The sequence below is a fragment of the Phodopus roborovskii genome, unplaced genomic scaffold (genome assembly GCF_943737965.1).
Source record: "Phodopus roborovskii unplaced genomic scaffold, PHOROB, whole genome shotgun sequence".
Lineage (NCBI taxonomy): Eukaryota > Metazoa > Chordata > Mammalia > Rodentia > Cricetidae > Phodopus > Phodopus roborovskii.
Genome location: NW_026126434.1, coordinates 24,117,240 through 24,141,613, shown reverse-complemented (window position 1 = coordinate 24,141,613; position 24,374 = coordinate 24,117,240). Strand labels below are relative to the sequence as shown.

The 24,374-nt window shown below is 50.1% G+C and overlaps 1 protein-coding gene across 1 annotated transcript; it reads left to right on the top strand.

Annotated features, from left to right (window-relative positions):
* The first annotated feature begins 216 nt into the window (after positions 1 to 216).
* Positions 217 to 23,032, top strand: Pdxk (pyridoxal kinase). Its single transcript, XM_051187029.1, has 11 exons — positions 217 to 445; positions 11,732 to 11,786; positions 12,543 to 12,647; positions 13,816 to 13,899; positions 15,285 to 15,331; positions 17,988 to 18,073; positions 19,005 to 19,050; positions 20,402 to 20,513; positions 21,418 to 21,554; positions 22,428 to 22,494; positions 22,708 to 23,032. Exons 1-11 carry the CDS (start codon positions 359 to 361, stop codon positions 22,818 to 22,820), a joined length of 939 nt encoding a protein of 312 aa, XP_051042986.1. The 5' UTR covers positions 217 to 358; the 3' UTR covers positions 22,821 to 23,032.
* The last annotated feature ends 1,342 nt before the right edge of the window (positions 23,033 to 24,374 follow it).

The window sequence follows — 24,374 nt, the reverse complement described above, 5'->3', positions numbered from 1 at the left end:
AATGAATGTACTCTACTGAAGAGTGTGTCCCAGGTGTGCCGGATGGGGCAGACTCAGGTTTGCAAAAAACAGGAACGCTCACGTGCTGCAGCATAGAGGAGCCCAGCCAGCTCAAATCCACAAGTCCCTTTCCCCGGAGGGCGTGGCCTAAGTGTGGCACCGCCTCCAGCCCGCCCCTCGCCGCGCGGGACTAGCGAGTTAAGCAGCCGGCCTGTTGAGGTCAGAGGAGGCGGGCTGCGCGTCCAAACCCAGCGCCTGCGCGTGCTGAGGGCAACCGGGAGGAGAGACAGAGCGTGCGGCCTGGGTAACCGGATTCCGTGACACCACTTGGACCACGCGCCACCACGGTCTTCCCGGCATGGAGGGCGAGTGCCGGGTGCTCTCCATCCAGAGCCATGTCGTCCGTGGCTACGTGGGCAACCGGGCGGCCATGTTCCCGCTGCAGGTACGCGCTCTACCGCTTATGTAAATCGGGCTGCTGGCGAGTCTGCTGGATCGCAGCGTACTTCCCCGGACCGATGACCTTGATCCTTCTTGCGACCACCCTTGGGTCCCCGTTGCGAGCTGGGCGCGTTACGAACAGAGCCGGGGGCATGCAGGCGGGGGCGTGGAATATGCTGGGGAGCTTGCAAGTAGGGTGGTGCAGGTGGCACGAAGTCCCCTGCCCGGCTGGGGCGCAATGGGTCCCTGCTGCTTCCGGATGACTGGCCAGCAATGGGCGGGGGATCCCCGAGGCTATGAAATAAGGAGCTGGGAGGATCCTGCTTTTCGAAAGCTCAGACAGCCTTTTGGTAGACACATAGGCTTGTGATTGCTCATTCCCTACTGAAATTCAGATTCTGTCTCTACCTACCCATTGAGCTTAAACCAGGAGAACTCTGGACCACACTTTGGGTTTTAATACTCTTGGGGTGGTCTTTAATATGGTGGGATGGGGCTGGAACCACCCTGCACCATCTGCAGGCCTGTCTGATAGATCATTTTGTTGACTTTCGCTTTGGAAGCAACCTGTTAGAAGGGCTGTAGCCTTGTCATCTTCCCAGAGCCTCTTCCCACAAGGCTGTCTGTGATCATTTCTGACCCATGGTGTTTCCTACTTGTGACCTGGTGGCCCTAGGAGAAAACCAGGGTGCAGTGGGTATTAGAATGGAGCCTGGAGGCACTGTAGAGTGATTGGCACGTCCTTGCCTGGCTGGTCCAGCAGGAAGATCGACCTGACCTGGCCAGCCAGGTCCTTCACTGTACCTCTTTGGTTGGACAATAAGCAAGGTGGTAGGTTCCTGTAGCCCTTCAGCTCAAGCCCAGCCACTATCCTGACCCCTGGGGGACATTAGGAAGGAGCACCTCACTCACTACCACGGACCTGCAGGGAGGATCTGGAAGGAAGACAGGTGGCCCAGAGCACTACCTGAGCTCAACCCGAGGGCTGTCCTGAGACAGTCATGTTTGGCAGACAAAATAGGGCAAATGGTTATGGGTGTACAGTACAGGGGTTCAAGTTCACAAGCACAGGGCGGTTGCTGAGACTTGAGCTCCTATTGGTTGATAAGCAATTCTCTACCCACCCCCAACTCCTATTCTTGTTCTACCCAGATGCACTGGCCTGGCGCTTCATGCTCTTACCCGTTGTTCTCTAGCTTTTGGGGCAGAGGAGGGTAGCAAGGTGACTGAGGTGAGACTGTTCTTAGGAAAGGGGGTAGAGTCCCTGAGGCAGGGACAGCCAGGGAGGGTGGAGTCAGGTTGAGCTCCGAGCAGCCCCCTCACCTTGGGCAGAGGTGTGCAGGGCTCTGAGGCCCTGTGTCCTGCATCTCTTCCTCTTGCCCTTGCTGAGCCTCTGCCTTCACTGAGTCCCTGGCTGCCCTGGCCCTCTGTCCTCTAGACTGCACCAAGGGCTCAGCTTCTTAATTCAGCTGAAGACATGGTGCCCCACCTGCTCAAAGGAGGAGGCTCTTCTTAGCTTCTTCCCTCCAGAGAGGAGCCGAAGGACCTGGGGACTCTTTTAGGGTCCCTGTTGGCATTTTGCTGCTCAACCATACATAGCTCTGCAGCCCTGGACAGGGAACAGCAATGGGAAGGGTAGGGAGGACACCTCCAACATGGAGAGCCTTAGTGAGCACATGTGGGGCTGGGCTGGCACCATCAGAGTTTGTGGTGGCCTGGGGCCAGCACTATAGTCTGAGCAGCTGTTCCAAGCGGAACAGCCCTCGGGTCCAGAGCTGTTCTCTCTCTGTGGAGGTGGGGTGTGTATAGTCTAGAGCATAAAGTCTCATTCCCATTGCTGACTATGGGAAGAAAAGCTAGCAAGGGGGAGAATGGAGTCTTGGGCTGGGGTCCCAAGATTTGTCCCAGAGCTGCTCTAAGAAGGTCGCAGGTAGGAGGCTGGGGAGGCCTCTTGGGCCTTTTCCAGGTGTCTGTCCAGCCATGTCAGAGTAGTGGCTAGGGAAGTTTCTGGGCCTGACTTGTGGCCATGGCCGCAGCTGTGGAGATCCCTCTAACCATGGGGCACAGACAGACCCACACACCTGGACCCTCAGCTCTGCCTCCCCGGCACTGTCTGCAATGTCTTCTGAGCTCCTGCCTTCCCAGTCTCCCACAGGCAGCCGAGAAAATAGTCATAGAAAGAGGCAGCAGACCCCTCCCCCTGTTTTCAGATTGTGTCTCTGGCCCCAGGTCAAAGGTTTCATGGGAGGTGGGGAACCAGGTGGAACCCTTCAAGGCTTGCAGAGCAGAAAGAGGGTAAAGGGAAAGTGGGGGGTCAGGGTCCTGTCTCCCTGCCCCTCCCTCACCGCTTTTTCACTCACCTCTGCAGCAGGGGGAGGGCCTGTGAAGCGGGGCTTCTGCTGTTTGGGCTCTAGACTGTAGGGTGAGAGGGAAGGGCAGGGTGAAGTCCAGTGTGCCTTGTTGCCTATTCCTCACTTACTAGGCAGCAGCTTGCCTTCCCTTCTTGCTTTCTGTGGTGCTGAGTACCCAACCCAGGGCCTTGTGCTTGTTTAACAAGTGCTCTTCCACTGAGCTGTGCCCCAAACTCCTCCTCCTCCCATGCTCATCCCCAGAGACAGGGTTTCTCTGTGTAGCCCTGGCTGTCCTGGAACTCCCTCTGTAGACCAGGCTGGCCTTGAGCTCACAGAGATCCACCTGGCTCTGTCTGTAATTGCTGGGATTAAAGGCATGTGCTACCACACTAGGCTTAGATACTCCTGTGAAATGCTGCTGTGGACAGAGCCAGGTTCTTTGCACACATGCTGAGTAACTACAGCCAGCTAGTTTCCAACCCACTTCTTCCTGGAAGAGGGAAGAGTCAATATCTGGAGGGTGTGTACATACATGCACAGGTGTACATATGAGCATTCCCTGGCATGCACATAAGTATATTCCCTGGGTTTCCTGAGCTGTGTGTGTGTGTGTGTGTGTGTGTGTGTGCGCGCGCGTGTGCGCGTGTGCGCGCGCGCGCGCGCGCACACGGAGAGGACTCAATGATCTTTCCCCATCAGATAGGAAAATGAAGTGTTGAAGAATGGTCCAACTATGACTTGTGCTGGCTGTCTAGTTGAGATTCCCAGAGAAGCTACCTAGTTCCTATCAAGGCCTGGGCTCCTTGGGTCACTAGTTTAGGCATAAGTCTGTCAGCTCATCAGAGCCTGCCACCCCCACCCTCTCTGGGGCATGAAAGGGAGCTCATCCTGGGGCAGTATGCAGAATTCTCTCTGGTAGAGAGACCATGGCACAGAGGAAGGGCAGCTCCTGCAGGGGGTGAACTAAGGCCACATTGTGCAACTCATTTGGGGTCAGGAATACTGTTTTGACACTTCCCCAACAGAAACTCAACCACTTCCAGCTGTCTGAGCCAGATGAGAGCAGCTGGCCAGTTGATACACAGAGAGTTCCTGACCAGCTTGTATCTCAGCTATCTGGAACCTAGGTGAACATGTATCTGGGTTACTGAGTCTCAGAGTGACCTGGCAGCAACAAGTGCTGGCAAGGTTGGCCAGTTGATGTCACAGTAGGTTTAGCACACGGTCCCTCTCCTTAGGGCTTCACTGTGTAGCTTAACAAGGCAGAATTCAGCAGCTAGACATGGAACCTGGCTATGCCTGTCTAGCACTGTAATCCTGGAGTGAGTGCTGTGAGCCAGGCTGGGGGTGACCACAGGACCTGGAGATGCTTTGTGGGAAGCATGCTTTCTAGTAGCAGTTCACCATGGAGATCAGAGGGTGTGGTTTGGCTGGATTGTAAGGCTTAGCAGTGACCAGTGGTGGGAAGGAAGTGGGGCCTTTGGCTGTAAGGTTGCTCTGGGTGACAATGGTCACAAGATGCTTGTCCAGCCTGCTTGCTGATTCCCATCTGTGAAAGAACCAGGGACTGGTTCTCCAGAGCTGGAAACACCAGTGAGGCTGGGCCTGACCTCCTGTCTGTCCCTAGATGCATGTGGAGGAACCACACTGGAATATTCCAGAGCTCACCCCACTGCTGTTGTGCTGAGTCTCTCTACCCCACTTGGAGTTTAGTTGAGCTATTGCTCTCAACAGATTCCTCTGGCTGTGTGGCTTCAGGCTGTGTGTGAGTCTCTTTGCTGGAGGTTTTAATGATGCAGCAATGGAGGCAGTTATGGGGTCCCTGAGATGTTCATCACCTGCCCACACAGCCACCCCAGCATAGCACACATCACTGCTGGAGGTGGGGGTGGTCCTGAGGTTGCATGAGGGACAGGAGGAGCCTGTGTCTGGCAGCCATGGGTAGCAGGAAGCAGGAAAGGCAAGCTCATGCTTCTGTTTGGCTGTCCCTTTTCTGGGTGTCACTTGCACTCATATGGAGGTGGTGTTGTCCCTAACAGCAGGAGGGAGGAAGTATAGCAGGCTATGTCTGGGATGGTTTAACTACCCCAGGGAACAGCCAGAGACTTTGCCACAGTATGGTGCTGTCCAGTTTCCTCAGACCCCAGCCTCACACATCAGGTCAGGAAGCCCTGTCTAGTGCTGGATACTCAGCTGAGAGGCATACCCTATGGGTGCCTTTGCCAGCTGTGGTTCTCAGCACTGTTGGCTCTCAGTGTCTCTGGGTCTGTCTCCAGCTTTAGTGCCCAGCTCACACAGTCATCTAATCACTTAGCCAGACCTTCTTTCTGCATCTGCTAGAGCTGGGTTTCCACTGACTTTTGTACTGATAGCATGCATGCATCTCATCCGAGATGTTCATGACTTCTGAAGTGGATGTGCATTTACTGCTGGAGGCTCAGTCCTGGGATCTGGCCAGCTCAGCTTTCATTCAGAAGCCAAGGGAATGTGGGGATTTAAGAGTACTGTGCAGGATTGGAGTAGCTGAGGCCAGAAGGCAAGGCTTTCTTTATTTTTTTTTTTTCTTTATTTTTGGTTTTTCTAGACAGGGTTTCTCTGTGTAGCTTTGGAGTCTGTCCTGGAACTCTGTAGACCAGGCTGATGTTGATGTGGAACTCAGAGATTTGCCTGCCTCTTTCTGCCTTCATGAGTGCTGGGATTAAAGGCGTGTGCCCTCAAAGCCAGGCCCTGTCTCTTTTTCTTTAATTACCCTCCTCTCTCAATTCATCTCACTTTGTAACCCAGGCTGTCCCTGAGCTCAAGATTCTTCTGCCTCCTGAGTACTGAGATAACAAGCAGGGCTTGGGGCTAAAAGGATGCTGAGTCCTCTTTATCTGTAAGGAATTTGTTCTAAAATCTGTGGTGATTGTGCACACCTTTAGTTCCAGCCTTTAATCCTAGCATTAGGTAGGCAGAGACAGGCAGAGGCAGGTGGATCCCAGTAGATTCAAGGCCAGCCTGGTCTGCAAAGTGAGTTCCAGGACAGCTAGGACTGTTACACAGTGAAATCTTGTCTTGAAAAACAAACAACAGCCTGGTGGTGGAGGCAGCTCACGCCTTTAATCCCAGCCCTTGGGAGGCAGAGGCAGATGGATCTCTGTGAATTCAAGACCAGCATGGTCTACAAGAGCTAATTCCAGGACAGGCTCCACAACTACAGAGAAACTGTCTCGATCTGCGCCCCCCCCCCAAAAAAAAAGAAAAAACAAAAGCAACAAAATTCTTGGTAGATGCCCGAAAATGAAGATAACATTGAATGCTGTATATAGAGTGTGTTGCGTGAATTTTGTTTATGTTGTGGCCAGTTGCACATTTGAATAGAGCGTTTGGTTGGAGAGGCAGAGAATACATTCAGCTGGCCAGGATTGATCAGAGAGTCCTTAGTGGACTCAGGACATGAGAATGAGTGACTCCAGGGAGAAGAGGTGGCCCCCTAAGGTTGTATGGACTTTTTGGAGCCGGAAGGTGAACCAGCAGCACGTGTGGTGGCTTTGGTGATTGTTTCAGATTTTTATTTGTTCTCAGGTTTTATAATATGATAAATAGTAAGAGAAATTGCTAAGTGTTTTGCCCTGTGCCTATATATCTATGATTTGCATGTATAAGCCTGACACCAGGACAGCTTAACTACAGTAGCAAAGGAGAGTAGTAACCATTACCTACCTGCTGAAATACATTAGTGAATGCAGGGCTGGGGAGATGGCTGAGTGGTTAGGAGCACTGGCTGCTGTTGTAGAGGACCAGGTTCCACTCATGTGAGCACCCATGGTAGCTCAAAGGTCTGTAACTCCATTTCCAGGGATTTTCTGCCATCTTCTGGCCTCCATAGGCACTGCCTGCCTGCACATGGTGCACGTGCATACATGTAGACAAATATCTATACTCTTTAAAAAAAAAAAAGATTTATGATGTATACAGTGTTCTGCCTGTCCTGCATGTACACCTGCACACCAGAAGAGGGCACCATATCTCACTACAGGTAGTTGTGAACTACCATGTGGTTGCTGGGGGTTGAATTCAGGATGTCTGGAAGAGCAGCCAGTGCTCTTAACCTCTGAGCTGTCTCTCTAGCCCATACTTATACTCTTAAAAGAAATCTATTAGTGAATATATGCTCACTCTTATCTGTCTACCTCTAAGTCAAAGAATTTTCTTTGGCATGTGTGTGGTATGAGATGCATGTTGACCGATATGTGGTGCATGTTTGCACATGCATGTGTTGGTATGTGAGGGTTGTTACATCCACAGGCAGTAACATGGGTTCTGGGGATCCAAAACCTAATCCTCACAGTTACTCATGTTTGTGTGGAGAGTTTTGTCTCTGAACCCAGCCGCTCAAACAGTTCAATATTTGGCCATGGATAAATGGAACCATGGGTACCACAGTGTGGATCAAAAGAAGCTGCTGCCCTCTCAGTTAAGTGAAGCCTGCTTGGTGGTGGCGACACATACCTTTAATCCTGGTACCTGAGACAGCAGCAGGTAGATCTCTCTACAGAGCGAGTTCCAAGATGACAGGAGAGCTGGCAAAGGCGTGGAGTGTTCAGAACTTTTCGGAGTGCAGGAAGTGGCCAGTACCTCTGAGCCTGGGGTGATGGGCTCTTTGCATGTGGTCAAGGGTCTTGACATCAACCAAGAATAACAGAAAACCCTAAAATATAGGACTTCGAGAGGGGCATAGTGGAGTATATCTGGGGTTGAGGTGGAATGCACACAGTGGAGACGTAGTCAGTGTAGACCATTTAAGGGGAGAGAATGGACTGATGTCATACAGGCCTTTAACAGGGAACCCAGGCAGCTGGGGGGGGGGGGTTGGGGAGTGTCCACCCAGGGGACTAAGAGTCCTGCTGCAACCTGTGGGAGGTTGCCTTCCACTCTCCAGTCTCACTCTGTCCATGGTGAAGTACCTGGCCAGGATGCCAGGGCGTGATCTCCCGAGTCACAGCTATAGCCCCCCAGAAATGGATTTGAGCTGAGAAGAGGTGTTAAATGATAGCAGACTCCTCCGGGGCCTGGGACTCCCAGCTGGGAGTAAGGCCCCTATCCTTGTCTTCCCAGCTGAGCTTTGTATATGTATTTCAGGAAGTGGATTCTGGTAATGTTGACACTAACACATGACACTGATTAATACAGCACTTTTGACAGTAAAAATGGAAATGCTAGTCCAGGGGCTCAGCACCATCATTTAGAAGCGGAAAATAGCGATTCCTTTCTTGGATGTGTGCACCAGCTCTGAAGGATTAATTATCTGCATACGCAGAAGCATTGGGGTAGGACAGCTTGGCAGGGTTTCCAGGATGTGTGTCATAATCTCTTTCAGCCTGGCTCATCACAGTTGATCAGAATTTTAAGGGATTTGAGATGCTGAAAGCTATATTGGTACACAAAAGTCTGGAATAGGAGAGCAAATCTGCAAAGTGCTGCTCTTACCTTTTTGGATTTACCTTTCTGCTAATTTTTATTAAATTGCTTCAGCGATAATGCTGGCTTAAATTTTGTGGGGGATGAGCCTATGAATTCAAACCATAAGTGCTTGAGCTCAGTGGCATCACAATGTGTGACATACGGCCAACACCCAGAACCTCTATCCCTTTCCCCCAGGTTATTCACTCTCCTGATGCTACCCGGGCATTGTCTCTAGCATCTGTTTCTCTATCTCCCGGGCTCTCAGTCTCTGTGTCCCTGTTTTTCCGTAGGCTGCTTGGCCTCGTCCAGTTCTATAGGTGAGACAGCCCATTTGTCTGCACCCGAGGTTCTGCAGAACAGTGTGCTGTAAAGAGTCCGTTTTCTGCCACTCCGAGGTCACTGATGTCTCTGCCCTCTGCTGTCAGATTCACAGGGCTCTTTTTGTTCAGGTGTCCTGCAGTTCATGTAGAGGGAGTGAGTCCTTAGCTCTCTCTCTCTGTTTACCTTGAGGCTCTGGCAAAGGTGTCCATTCACCCAACCTCTGTCTCAACAGAGTCTAGAGTGTTCTCAACCTTCCCAATGCTGCAACACTTTAACACATTTCCTCATGTTGTCGTGACCCCCAACCATAAAATTATTTCATTGCTACTTCATATCTGTAATTTTTCTACTGTTATGAATCATGATGTAACTATCTGTTATGTAGTATATCTGATATGTGACCCCTGTGTGGGTCTGGATGCACAGGTTGAGAACCACTGCTTGAGACTGCGGTCCTCTCTATATATATCCGCAGTAGACAAAGTCATGGGCATTAGGCCAATTCCTCTCGAGTCCTGGGCCCTTGGCTTTACCCACCCTGGCAGGCCCTCTTTCTGGCCTTAATTTCTATTCTGCATTGTGGAATGTGTTTACATAAGGTTTTGCTCAGTGGCCCTTGCCTGGTATTGCTTTAGAAGTGGACATTAGGTGAGACTTGGCTGAGGGAATGGAGGGCCTAACTAAGGGGAACTCTGTTTCTAGGGACAGCAATCTGATAAATGGGGAATGACATCTGGGGAGCTGAGGAAGCAAAGGAGATCTTTCTGGCAGGCAGACCACCCCAAAAAGAAAGTGGTGCTGCTATTGAGGGGCCAACCTTCTGAAAGATGCTGGAAAATAGTGGGCTGACTCACAGGAGGAGGGGACAGTAACAGTGCCGATGGCGGCAGCAGTGCAGGCATAGTCCGTTTGGGACCTGAACTAGAGGTGAAAGGAGGACACTATGGGGTCAGTTCATAATCCTGATGGTAGCCTGGTCTGAGTGGCCTGAAAGAGGCAAGTGGGTGAGGCAGGGAGACCTGCCAGGGCCCTGAGCATGGTCAGATGTGGGCTGGGTAGCGGGCTGAGGACTCTCCCTTGTCTTAAGCCCGATGTCTGTCACCTTGGGCAGCTGACAGACTTGGAGTAGAGTGTGGGGAGACAGGGAAATGGAAGAAGCCACAGGAGAAATCAGTACGTTCCAAGTCAAGAGGGTTACAGCTGTCAGTGACTTTGGGGTTGTCCAGTCCATCTAGAAATAATCCTTTGCCCCTTTCACTTAAAAAGAACCTTTCTGTTTTGTTTTGTTTTTTAACTCTTTTGGCTTTGGGGAGGGGGGGCGCCACCCAGCTCCCAAATAATCACAAACGGAGGCTTTTTATAACTTACAAATGTCCAGCCTTAGCTTGGCTAGTTTCTAGCCAGCTTTTCTTAACTTAAATTATCCCATTTACATTTTGCCTCTGGGCTTTTTCCTTTTCTTACTTCTATATATCTTACTTTCCCTCTAACTTCTTGGTTGTCTTCCTCTCCTTGTTCTCTTTTCCTTCTATTTCTCCCAGATTTCTGCTTATTCATTCTCTCTGCCTGCCAGCCCTGCCCATCTTTTCTCACCTCCATATTAGACCATCAGGTGTTTTAGACAGGCAAAGAACCACAGTTTCACAGATTTAAGCAAATGCAGCATAGACAAAAGCAACACATCTTTACATTGTTAAACAAATGTTCCAGAGCATAAACAAATGTAACACAACTTAAAGTTATATTCTATGCCAGGCATTGGTAGACTTTAATCCCTTCACTCAGAGGCAGGCTGATGTCTGTGAATTCGAGTCCAGCCTGGTCTACAGAGCTAGTTCCAGGACAGGCTCCAGAGCAATACAGAGAATCCCTGTCTCCAAAAAACAAAAACAAACAATGATGATGATGATATACAACACTTTTCATTTGTAGAGGAAGGGTTCTCCTTTGTGTGGGTGCATGTATGCATATGGAGGTGTCATGTGTGTGTGTGTGTGTGTGTGTATGAGAGAGAGATTGGTTTACTTGTGTCTGTGTGAGTACATGACCACATCTGCACATGTGCTCTCACACTCTGCCTGCTCTCTGCCTGTTCCTGTGAGGCAGGGATTCCCTGAACCTGGGCACATGTTTTCTCAGCCAGACTGGAAACCATAATGCCCCAGTGACCTTGTCTCAATCCTCCCTGGAGCAGGAGTTGGTTATAGGTGTGCACAGGACACCTGGCTTGTGACAGTGGGTTCTGGGGTCTAAACTCTGGTCCGCATGATTGTACAGTACAGCAAGCATTCTTTTTTTGGAGGGATTGGGGAGCATTGAGACAGGGATTCTCTGTGTAACAGCTCTGACTGTCCTGGAACTCTGTAGACCAAGCTATCCTCGAATTCAGAGATCCACCTCCCTTTGCCTCTGAGTGCTGGGATTAAAGGCATGCACCATCACTGTCCATCTAAAGTAAAAAGCTTTTAAACTCAGTGACAGCTCTTAGTTGGCTCACAGATCCCATAGCTTTAATTTGGTTTAGTGAGTTGCTTCATGTGGTGAGGATGAATGGCTGCCCACACGGAGTCTCAGTCTCTGCCCAGCATGTCTCAGGAGGCCCATTTTCCTGTCTGGATGATTCCCACCAGGGCTGTGAGAGGCCTTTCAGAGTGGCAAGCTGCTCAATGGATGGATGTGGTTGTTCTGGGGACCTCAGCCCTGCTGTGGAGCCTTCTTTCTTTCTCTTCTTCACATGGAGGGAGGGAGAGCTTGCTAGCTGTTGTGGTTGAGGCTGGTTGAGATGAGATGCCCAGCTGGGTCTGGGTCTCACCCCTCAGGGGTGGGTTAGAAGGCCCACAAGGCCGAGCTCACTGTCTGCACAGACAGCTGCTAACAGTGCTTTCTTTGGCCACTTTCATCAGGTGGTCCCTCTGGGGTGCTCCGTGAACCCTTCAGTGCACAGCAGCAGGGGAGAGGGGTGTTGCCACCATGGCCCTTTGGGCAAGTTTTCTAAGTGGCCCTGAAATGCAAACCTCTGACTGGTTGGGCAGGTCCTGCCCTGTTCTATACCACTTGGATGGTCCCATCTGTCACCCTCCTCAAGTCAAGACTCTAGCCATGGGTGGGACCCCTGCTCTGGGTTCTTGGGGTCACAGACAGGCACTCACACACCTCTTCTCTCTGCTCTGCAGGTTTTAGGGTTTGAAGTTGATGCAGTGAACTCCGTGCAGTTTTCCAACCACACAGGTAGGACTACAAGGTTGTAGTCGTGGTGGGTGTGAGCATGGCAGGTAATCTGGTCCCGAGGGAAGTAGTTGCCACATCCTGTGGTCAGGAGATGAACCCAGAACTACCACTCTGTGTAGGGCCTACCCCACACCATGGCTGATGTGTGTGACCACTGTTCTGGAGCCCACTGGTGGGAAAAACTCCATGCCTCAGTTTCCTTCTCTGTTAAGCTAACAGTCATAGCATCTTCTTTTGTGGGAGACTGAACAGGTAAACCACAGGGAGTGCTGCTGTGTCCTCCTGCTGACAACCGGTGATCTGCATGTTAGTGTGCGTTTCCACTCTGGAACACCTTGGGCTAAGGAAAGGGGTTGGGTTGGGTGGTCTGCTTTAAGATTCTTCTGTTGAATATAGAATTAAACAGCTGTGTGCCCACATGTCCTTATCCACATCTTACAGGACACAGTTCCACGGGGTTACCTAGGGCGCTGGGTGTCTGCTGCCCTGCATTGATTTGATAGAATCTAGTCATGGCAGGGTGGAGACCACTGTTCAGCTCCCACAGTGTAGGAACAGGGGTGTTTCCAGGATATTGGGATGCCACTGAGGCCCTGGGCCCAGAGCATCCAGTCAGGGCCAAAGTAAGGGCAGCCTTCAGAAGAGCAGCTCACCTGGTCTCATGGAGGGTAGGTGGTTGTCAGTCATCAGCTGAGATGGTCACCAGGGAAACCTGGGGCTCCCACACCCACAGCTTAGCCTGTTTTCTTCCTGCAGGCTATGCCCATTGGAAGGGCCAAGTGCTGAATTCACAGGAACTGCATGAACTGTATGGAGGTCTCAAGATGAACAGTGTGAATAAGTATGACTACGTGCTCACTGGTGAGGTTCCCCAGGGTCCCCAGTCTGCTGGTGACAGGTCAAGCACAGGCCTGGTCTCTGACTCCTTCCTGAATGGTCATGGTGTGCACTGGGCACCAACCCTTTCTAGAGACCCTTACAGTTAGTTCTGCCACCCTGGGTTTATGGTGAAATGCTACATGAGTTCAGCTGTTATGTTTTCTGGTTGTATTTTCTACATATTGAGTCTACTTATTAATTTATTGTGTGTCTATGGGTCCATGTGATATGTGGTATCACAGCATGTGTACAGAGGACTTTCCACTGTGGATCCCAGAGAGTGAACTTAGGTTTTCAGACATAAAAGCAAGTATCCCTACTCAGTCAGCCATCACTCGGGGCCCCCAATTTAGTTTTTGTTTTGTTTTGAAACAGGATTTCTCTGTGTAACAGGCCTGGCTATCCTTGAACTCGCTTTGTAGGCCAAGCCTAGTCTACATTGTGAGTTCTAGGTCAGCTAAGGCCCTGTCTCCAAAAATAAATAAATAGACATGTATTTGTGTGTTTGTATGTATATAGGTGTTTTGTCTGCATGCCCATCTGCACACCCAAAAGGGGCATTGGATCCCTAAGGACTACAGTTATAGACAGTTGTGAGCTACCACGTGCGTGCTGGGAGTTGAACTCAGGACCTCTGGCCTAATGGCTAGTGCTCTTAATTGCTGAACCACCTCTCTAGCCCCTGAATTAAAAAAAAAAAAAAAATTAGAGATATAGGAGGTGCAAAGACGGCTCAGTGGTTAATAGAAATCACCGCTCTTGCAGAGGACCCAGGATCAGTTCCCAGCTCACACATGGTAGCTCATAACTGCCTGTAATCTAGCTCCAGGGGATTAGATACCATCTTCTGACCTGTAAGCACTCATGCACACACACTTAAAATTAAATTTTGAAAGTGATATGTTTTGTTGAAAGTGGGAAATTTGCCAATTATCTGTGCAGTCTTGTCACTCAAAACTCATGTACCTGGGATCTTGCTGCCTTCCCCTCCGTGACTACAGACTTTTGGGGACCTTGTGTATTCCCTGGCTGCAGGGTCTGGCCTGCACCCACTCTCATGCATGTTTGATTTGGTGATTCTTGTTATGGAAGATTCCCTGGCAGTCAGTGTGTCCTGTTTTGAGAGAGAAACCTGGATTTCCCTCCCAAGGTTACACGAGAGACAAGTCCTTCCTGGCCACGGTGGTGGACATCGTGCGGGAGCTGAAGCAGCAGAACTCCCGGCTCGTGTACGGTGAGAGCTGGGCCGTGATGCCCCTTCCCCACTTTGTGTCCCTGCTGCTCTTATCCTCAGGGAAGGAATGGCTCAGACAACTGTCTTCTCATATCTCACTTTCTGCTTGGCCTTTATTGGTCAGTTATTTAACCCCCTAAGAAGAAGGCCTGTGGGCTGGCACAGTAGGAATGTTGGGAAGTTTTTCCCATGGGTGCATAAAAAGGAAGGTTTAAATATGTATGAAGGCCTGGGGTACCCAAGACATGTGAGTTCTGATTCTAAAGAAGATGTAGGTTGTGTTGATACCCCAGGCAGGGCCAAACTAGGGGATGGGTGATGGGGAGGGCACACCCTATCTAGTTTGTCTGCATGGAGAGTGGCACTATAGTTGCCAGACAACACTAGGTCCATGTGCTAGCGAGAGTGGAGGCAGTGTTAACTAGGCGTGCAGACTGAGGCTAGATCCTATGTAGCAGTTTCCCAGGTATGCACAGGGCCCTGCCCTGAAGGCCAATAGCACATTGCTTTGTTCATGCATGTGCATGCAGTGGACTATGTCCAAAGGACATGTGCTTAACCTGGGAAGATACTGTGATACCTGGGTTTAGTATTCTCTCGGCCAGGCAAGAGGGGGAGGGCACTGTGCCAGTCCAGGTCAATTGAGGTAATGTGTTCTTGAGACAAGGCATGAATGATGTTAAGTTATGTGTGAAATTATCCAGAGGAGGACCTAGTTGTCTTGGACAGAGAAGTGCAAGGTGCTGGTGTGCACAATTGTTATGTATGTGATGTTAAAAAAATTGAGAGACTATGGGTGTAGCTCAGTTGGTAGAGTGCTTGCCTAGCATACATGAAGCCCTGGGCCTGATAGGTCCAACCACATAAACGGAATATGTAGGTAGACACCTGTGATCCCAATAATCAGAGGGTCAGAAGCTCAGGGTCATCCCGGCTCCAAAGTCATGAGCTCAAAGCCAGCCAGGGCAAGTTGAGAAGCTGTCATCAGTGAAGGGTGTGTACTCTTCTTGCAGAAGCCTTGAGTTCAGTTCCAAGCACCCACTCTGATGGCTCATAGCTGCCTGTGAATCCCATTACAAGGGATCCCATGCCCTTTTCTGAACTCCTGGACACTTGCACACATGATACATGTACATACACACAGGCACACACACTGTCAGTTAGAACAAGAGTTAGCTATGGAGGCAAGTGTGGTGTGCATGCCTGCATTCTCAGCTACATGGTAGGCTAAGCAGGAAGATTGTGAGTCCAGTGTTAGCCTGTGCTATACAGTGACACCCTGTCTCAAAAAAAAAAAAAAAAAAAACCAAAAGGAATGTCAAACAGTGTGGAGGTCTGTCATGGGAGTATACGGCAGTTGCTAACCAGATGTTGTGTCCCTGCAGTGTGTGATCCTGTGATGGGTGACAAATGGAATGGAGAAGGCTCCATGGTGAGTACACTCACTCTGCTATTAGACAAGTGGTCTGTGCATCTGATTTGAACTAAGAGAAGGCATCTTCTTGGGTAAAGCAGTGTGGCCCCCATATAGACAAGTGGAGGACAAGTGTCATGGTGAATGTCCTCTCTGCCTGCTTTGGTTATCTGTGTGGCCCATGGCAGCCACAGCCAGGCTGTCAGCAGTGGGCAAGCTGTCTAATGAAGCTCCAGCTGTGGGCACTGCAGGTGAATGTCCTATGAGTTTCTCCTGTTGCAAATGGTTTTTCTCAAAAGCTTGTTTGGAGGCTCTTGGCAGGGAGAAGGCTAGCCATTTACCCTTGGCTGCAGGACAGCACTCCTCCATGCAGGGGAGGTGTTCTCTGTGCAGTTTCAGGAGGGGTGAAGCAGTCAGGGAGGAAGGGGACAAAGGGACACCTCACTAGCCATGTCAGCCTGTCCACACCTCACATCAATATTAATTCTTCTGCTGGTTTTCCTTATCCACCTTCTTAGTCAACTCCCTAATTATTAGGCAGCTTCGATAAGAGAAGTCTTCTGTGTTATCTTGTCTATAGAGGTAGCCTTATAAATCTAAACTACTAAGGACACTAATAGAAATAAGGAAATTGTGTGCTATATCCTTCTAAGTGTATAAACATTTTAAACTAACATTTTGTGGTTAGCGGCTGTAAAAGCTGGGCCATGTGTTGGCACAGCTGGGGTGTTCCCCCAGAGCTTGAGCTGCAAGGCAGGGGATCCAGCACAGATAACCTTACTCAGCACTGTCCAAGGCACAGAGACGTCAAAGGCATTTTAAATCTTTTTTTTGTTTTGTTTTGAAATAAACTTTGATGAGAACCATTTCCTCAGTAACTGCAGTTTGTAATCTGCAGCTGTGTGGCATCAGGACTTTGCTTTCTGCTCTACAGGCTTCAGATGCCACTGTACTCTCAATTAATTCCGCAATGCTCTTGAGGCACGGTGCTAGACATGGTCTGTTCTATGGGAAGACTTTGTGGCAGCTTCAGGGGCTGGATGCATATCAAGTGTTGAAGCACTTTCAACTTTGCATTCACTGAAGGGATGGTCTTGTGAATTTGGGGGCTATGTGCCTTCTGTAGCCCAAGCATCTTGACTATATCTTTTTCCCTTGTAACAATGTGCAGTCTTTGAGGGTGCTTGGGGTCCCCACTGTATTTTTCATGATCTTCAGGTCTAGGCTGAAACACTGTATCTGGAATTCTTGACCTGGTAAGTTTGTGATGAATCCAATCTGTACCAATGAGAGATTCCACACCTTTTTTTCACAGTATGCTGTCTGCCTTGAGGCCTCTGTAATACTGAGTGCAAAATGTCAGCCATAAGTGTAGTATTTCTTCTCTTTGGAGGACGCGACCTAGTGTCCAGTCTGAACAACCCTGTCACGTTTTAAATCTTAAAATATATATTTTCTGTCCTGTGTGTAACCTTTGACCATAAAAAAGGGAAACATGTAACTTTTTCTCAGGGCTTTGAAGCCAATTTTGATTTTGTAGCCCTGGCCAGTTAGAGAATCTTTTCATGCCTGTACCTGAACAAAGGCCATGACTTCATGAGGTTATGAATTTGTGCAAACAGTTAATCATTGTCCTTGATTATCAATCAGACCTGGGATAGTAATTAAGTTGCTTCATCTTTTTAACTTGGTTCAACAGATCCGTTTGTTATATGATCTTTTAAATAAGATCTTTTTTTTTTTTTTTTTCTTTTCTGGGGATAGTTTATCTTGAAAACCATTAGCAAGGCACCTGACCTAATCTAAACCAGTTTTATATCAGTTGATAGGATATGGCTATCTTGGAAGCTTGTGAAAATAAGAGCTGTCTTGGAGCACAGCTTAAGTAGAGCTTATAACCCCTGACTTGTGTAACATGTCTTTGTATTTATTGTATTCATCAAAACTCTGTATAGGCTAACATTATTAATATCAATTGAACAATGTAGCTAAGGAGGAGCCACTTTCTTGACAATCCACAGAGAGAAATGCCCAGTAAATTGGGTTGTATTCAGGAGAAAAGCACCTACTAGATATAATCAGTGGGGGATTCTCCATAGCCACTAGGGAAAGATTGTAATAACACATATGTGAAGTTACATACAGAAGTAAATGATATTCTGGAGTCTGTTTCGTATAGCCTTGCTTAAAGGAGGTTCCTCCATCAGAGAGTTTGTTGCTGGTAGGTTGTCACCTTGAATAATATTAATTGCCATCTACTGTATTAAATGATAATGGCCTGTGGCAATTGATAACTTAAAACAAACATGAGATGGTCAGAGTGTGCTGGATCCCTAACTTGTCTTTGGTGAAGATGAGATGGCCCTGGACTCAGACTACCACAGCCATGTGGGCTCAGCCCCAGCTGGCAGGACCTGAGGACCTGAGGCTGCTTCTAGTCATCCCATGGGGTTCTGTGTCTTAGCTCTCTACTTACCATTCTCCCTTCTGGTTCTGTGAGTTGACACCTTCTCCTGCTGCTCCAAGCCCTTGTCTTACTTGCTGACGCCCTTCACTGTCCCTGCGGCCTCAGGTGTGGTGACATTGCCCGGTCTCCCCACAGGATTTGGGCTTTTGGAGCATTTCTCCACTGTTTCTGTGAGAGTGAGTCTCATTTTTCTCCTGTGCTCTGCAGTATGTTCCTCAGGACCTCCTTCCCGTGTACAGGGACAAAGTGGTGCCCGTGGCAGACATCATCACTCCCAACCAATTCGAGGCTGAGTAAGTAACTGCATAGCCAGGAGGACCAGCCGCCCTGTGAGCCCTGCACAGCTCCGCACCATCTTCACATTGCCCGAGCAGCCCCAATAGCTGCTCTTTCAGGTCCCTAGGTGGCCCTTGGAAATCTTCACATGCACTAGACTGATCATGTCTCCCTTTTCCCTGTAAACATGTACCCCTATACCCCGCAGTGGTTCCCATCGCCTCTAAGGCAATGACAAGTGCTCTTTCTCTCTGGTTATTTGTTCATGATCATGTTGGCTCACAGTATCTCCCTGCTGGCAAGATGCTCCAAGAAGAGAAAGAGGAGGTGATACCTGTCCAGCTGAGGGCTCATGTGGCTGGGATTACCTCCAGGTGAAACTGCAGGCCACAGATCTGTCAGAGCTCAGACCACACCCCCCCCCCATTAGCTCAAGAGTCAGCTTCTAAAAAACTTGCCCGTTACCCAAACTTGCAGGGCACAGGCCTCTCTGTTTTGTGGGATGGGTCCTGTAAGCCTTGGATGCCCTTTAGACTCAATAGCTGAGTGCCCTAGCCCTGGGCCCATCCCAAGTCAGGGATGGTACCTCTTTGAGGGGCCTGTGCTGTCAGCTTGCTGAAGTAGGTGTGTGCGTTGTCTTGGTCATATGGCCATCAGAGTTCTGTGAACACTGGTTACCTGACTACTGTGGTGGGAGACAGCTGGGTTTGTAGGTGGCTGTTTCTCACTGCTGTCACTGAAGTCATTCACCACAATTTGGAACCATGCATGTGAGTGTCCTGATAACAAACATGTTGCACTCTTGCCCTTCCCCATTTTTCCCTGTATGTCACTGCCTCCCCAGGTTGCCATGCCAGTAGGAACGGTGAGGCCTATTGTGGTGATGTAGGTCAGTTGCCAGGATGGCTGAACTATAGGACTGGCTCACCACTCCCATTTGTGTTCCAGGTTGCTGAGTGGCAGAAAAATCCACAGTGAGGAAGAAGCCCTGGAGGTAAGGAGACCTTTACACATGGCCCTGTCCACAGGGAGTGAGACCCTTCATACACAGCCTTGTTCAAGGGGAGAGAGACCCTCACTCACACACAGCCCCATGTATTCACTGGGAGGGAGACCTTCACACACAACCCTGTTCATGGGGAAGGAAACTGACAACCATCTTCTGGAATAGATGGGCACCTGAGGGATACTGAGCCCTGACCTCAGATATGGCAAGTCTGTCATTGACAGGTACCTTGTCAGTTCTATACTCAGTCAACCATGTGTCCTTTCTGTGACCTGGAATTGAGAACACCAAAGTGCCATTCCAGACAACTCCACCTCCTTTTGCTGTGGGTATAAAGTATTACCTCATGGCCTAGCTGCCCCATGACACAGCTGTGCCCTCTGTCACCATCCTTTATAGGACAGCAGCATATCTTTTTCTTTTTTTAAGATTTATTATGTATACTGTGTTTTGCTTGCATGTTTGTCTGAAGGCCAGAAAAGGGCACCAGATCTCATTAGAGATGGTTATGAGCTACCATGTGGCTGCTGGGAATCTGAAAGATCTATTTCTTTATATCTTATATGTGAGTGGTTTTCCTGTATGCACATGTGTGTACCATGTCTATGCCTGGTGTCCTCAGAGCCAGAAGAGGATCTCACATCCTTTGGCACTGGAGTTAAGGACAGTTGGTGCTGATAGCCGACCTTGAGTGTTCTTAACTGCTGGGCTCTCTCTCCAGCCTTGTGGTGTGCATCTTCTGTGCCCCACTCAAGCAATCCCACACACCAGGTTACCATCCTATCCACCTTCATGCATGTTGTCTTCTCACTGTGAGCAGACAGTGGTGGCTAGGTCCACCTTGAGCCACTTATTAGGCACCCATGAATGTGCCCTGTGAGCACTGCATGCAGATTCTCCAGAATATCTATCAGGTTTAAGGGAATTTCACCATCTTCACTGACTGCACTTGGGAGGCAGAGGCAGGTGAATCTCTGTGAGTTCAAGGCCAGCCTGTTCTACAGACCAGTTTCAGATGAGCCAGAACTATATAGTATGTTTGCCTGAAATAAGCAGCAAAAGGAACTACAAACCAGCTTGGAGAAAAGCTTGCTTCCTGTTGTTGGATATGACAGGCTACCCAGTCCCTAAGGAATTAGGCCAGGGCTCCCAGACTTCCCCATATTTCCAGACTCTGAACTCTCAATGGCCCTGACAGGTGGCAGACCACAGGCCATGTGTGTGCAATGTTCCTGGTTCTCTGGAAGGCCATCAAACATGGTGGTCACTCCTGGGCTCTGATTGCAGAGGACGGTGGCCCACAAGGCTGGATGTGCTGACACTCCCTTGCTTACTGCAGGTGATGGACATGCTACATTGCATGGGTCCTGACACAGTGGTCATCACCAGCTCTGACCTGCCCTCCCCACAGGGCACTGACTACCTGATCGCACTGGGCAGCCAGAGGATGCGTAAGTGCCTGTTCCACCTGTCCTTGCATGCCCCCTGGGTTCATCTGCTTCTGTAGCCCATGGCTTTCAGGCCCCAGAGAATATGTGGGGCTCAGTATGGGGTAGATTATGACTCGGTCAGCAAGTGGCAGGTATCACTTGTCCCTCAGGAGAATCAGACAGAAGGAGGTTCAGGACAGGTCTCTATGGAGCCAGGGGATGAAGACCAGATCGGACATTGGGGACATGAACAGGCTCACCCACTCCCACTGGCCAGATGCTCAGATATCCATGCTGTGCTGGGACCACCAGGTTTTCATGTCTGCTGATCTATCCTGCACCGGTGGCTTATGCCAGAGGCTGGCTGAGTTTGACTTTGTGGCCCAGGTGTCTCTTGGGAGTAGGTTTCTGTTAAACTCAATGACTGGTTATGCAAACAGCACATGAGTTAATTATGCTTGAACAATGTCCCAGCACAGAGCTGGGTCACAGGCTGACAGGCACTGTCTCCAGTGAGCATTCTGGGTGCACAAGGGTATGGGGGCAGCATCTGAACGTTCCTGTGCCCCCCTACACACACACACACACACACACACAGAGAGAGAGAGAGAGAGAGAGAGCAGTTCCTGCTACCCTCAGTGTGTAAGATCCTTCTAGTTTCAGCTTGTAAGTGTCCTGTGTTTCATTCCCTTTCTGGACAGTGGTGACAGTAGTGGTGGGGGCAATCATGACAGCCTACATTGAGTCCCAGAGCTCTGACGGAGGCCACAGCATATCTGTATGACCATGCCTAAGGATGGACAGTGCTGGCCTTCCTATCACTTCAGGAGAAGTATGGACGAGTTGTGCTGACAGGTTCTCACTGCAGGGTGCTGTCTAACTGAGAAGTCTCAGACCCAGTGACCTGACTTATGTCCTCCCCTAGGGAAGCCTGATGGCTCCACGGTAACACAGCGCATCCGGATGGAAATGCGCAAAGTGGATGCCGTCTTCGTGGGCACTGGGGATTTGTTTGCTGCTATGCTTCTGGCATGGACACACAAGCACCCAGACAATCTGAAGGTCGGTTGTACGTGTACTTCTCTCCACAACTACCTCTGCACTTTCTGTGGGATTATAGGTTAATATGGAAGGGAGGGAGGAAGGGAAGGACTGCAGGAGCAAGGGGAAGAGGAGAAAGAAAGGCCTAGCTTTATCTGGGGAAGCCCTGGTTCAGCCAACCCATGTACAGAACTGCAGTCTGGGTACCTGCTGAGTCCCCCAGGCCTCTGGTCTTGAGAGTGGTGGGCCGCGGTACTTTCCCTTATGGAGTCTTTAAACTAATATACTCCAGGAATTCTTGTTAAGTACCTGCTGTGTGCCAGGAGTGCATAATATAGCAAGCAAAAAGCTGCCATCCTTCCCAGGAGCTATCTCCATCCACACCGAAGTGGTTAATTTAGTCGGCAATGTCTGCTTGGTTCTCTCTCCACTACCTGAGACAATTTGTAAAGAAGGATGGATTCTTTCTACTCATGATTTCAGAGGTCTCTGTCCATGTGAGATGACCTTGTTGCTTTAAGACCTGTTGCTCTGTATCATGGTGGGATCCAGGAATCAAAGAGGAAGGAGATAAGGACAGTACACTATCCCCTTCCAAGGACCTCAGGACCTTGTACCAGGCCTCACTCCCGGGAGCTGACATCCCCTCCAATAGTACCCAGCCAGAGGGCCTAGCATGGACTTTGGGGGACATTCCAGATACAGGCTCATGCAGAGACCTCACTAGGGGAGGTCATGCAGTCAGCCCCATGGGTCCAGCTGTGTCCACTGTTAAGTATGAGTGTCAACAGATCTTCCTGGTGACTAAGGCAGCTGGTGCCTGTGGGATGACCTCTGGACAGTGATGCTTGCCCAGGTAGACCAAGGCAGTCAGTGTCTTTGTGCTCTACACAGGTGGCCTGTGAGAAAACTGTGTCAGCCATGCAACACGTTCTAGAGAGGACCATCCGGTGTGCAAAAGGTACCTGCCCTCCTGCTCTGCCTTCTTTGGGGGTAGTCCTTGTCTGGGGGTGGGGTGAGCTCTCCCTGCAGCCTCTGCATCCTGCTGCCTGTTAGAAGTGAGGCAGCAGGTGGCAGTGTGGACCACCTTCTGAAGACGGAGGTCCAGTGTAGGCAGGAGGAGGGATGCCTGAGACTGCTTCTCACCTGCTCTAATCTTGCCTGTGTTCCTCAGCTCAAGCAGGAGAGGGACAGAAGCCCAGCCCGGCTCAGCTGGAGCTGAGGATGGTCCAGAGCAAAAAGGACATCGAGGACCCCGAGATTGTCGTGCAGGCCACAGTGCTGTGAGAGCCATGAACTTGCCCTGACACAGTGTGCTGGGGTCTCCATTTCCATCCCTGTGAGAGCTGTAACGTCTGCCTTAGAGCCATGACTGAAACTTGACATTGTATTCCCTCCTGTGGTTCGGGTCTCAGCCTGTCACAAACCTGAAAATGTGCCATCATGGCTTTTTAAAATAATAACAAGGCTGTCACAGAAATATGTGACTCAGAAACATGGCCCCTTTCCCCATAAGGCCCTGGGCCTCTTGACTGCCTCATGTTGACTCACAGGTATGTGGAAAGTAGGTGGAAGAGGCAGGCCTGCTGCCTATGGACCCTTCTGTTGGCTGCTGGCTGCCATCTGTCCAGATCCCTGATGGAGCTGGGCCAGGGCCTGTGAGTGCACTGTCTTTAAAATTGGGTTAGGTCTTAAGCATTGGCATCTGGAGGATTTTTGCCAAATATCTTCATTGCCATTCTGGTCTTACCCTTGTTCCTGCATTAGAGTTTCTGTGTGTGTCTGTGCTGCTCTGTGTGTGTGTCTCCCGGGATGTCGGACTTAAGCAGCTGCTGTACTGTGTGAGGAGTTTATATCCTCAAGCTTCGGTAGGCACACGAGCATGTTGTCACTGTGACAGGGATCATTTAAGGGCCCTGAACATTCCAGGGGATCTGCAAGCCTCCTGGGTGTGAGCAGGATCTCCTGTAAGTTGGGACCAACTTCTGGGAAACTGACCCACATAGGGGTCAGCTGCTGATCCTGAGGTGGTTTGGGAAGTTCAGGGAAGGTTGCCACACTGGGCTCTTGTGGAACACTCCCAGCAATGCGGTACTGTCAGGTGGTCTGCACCTGCCATGTACTGCTGGGGACAGTACATTGCTGCAGACAAGTTTGGACAGACAGGGAAGTCGAGGCAGGGCTGGCACCTGCCCCCGGTGGCATACTTAACTGCTGGTTCCTCCTCCCATTTCTGTATTTTGTGCCCTCCACCTGCTGAGGGGAAAGAGGCAGGCTAGCTCTCTGCCTCCTTGGCAGTCCTGGTCCTATAGAGAACATGTAGGCACTGTGGGTGCAGGAGCAGCCCTTAGACCCCTGCAGGAACTAACATATTCTGTTTCCATTGCTCAAGTGTGGCTTTCCTGGCTGTATGTCCTAGAGTTTGGTATCTGAGTTACCTCTGTGAGGGGTGTCCACTTATGATTTTCCTTTTATCTCAGCATTCATGTCCATTTCCCTATACCTCAGTTCCTGAGATTTGCCTCTTCTGAGAAGTCACAGCCTAAGGAGAAATAGAGACTGAAGAGATGGGGACCACATTGTGGCCCCACAGGGGCACATGTCCTACAGTGGTGCCGGTCTGCAGCCCATGGGCAGGCCTCTGAGTCACACTCTACCTTCACACAGTCCAGTGTCCCCCTTTCCAGTTAAAATGCCGCAGATGGAGGAGACGCTGGTCCACGTGGACTCGCAGCGGTCCACGCCCGCTTGCTCAGCAGCCCATGTCCTGAGCGTCTCACCTTTCTGGTCACAGGCTGCAAGATGGCTCAGCAGGTAAAGCTGCTGGTTGTCAAACCTGGC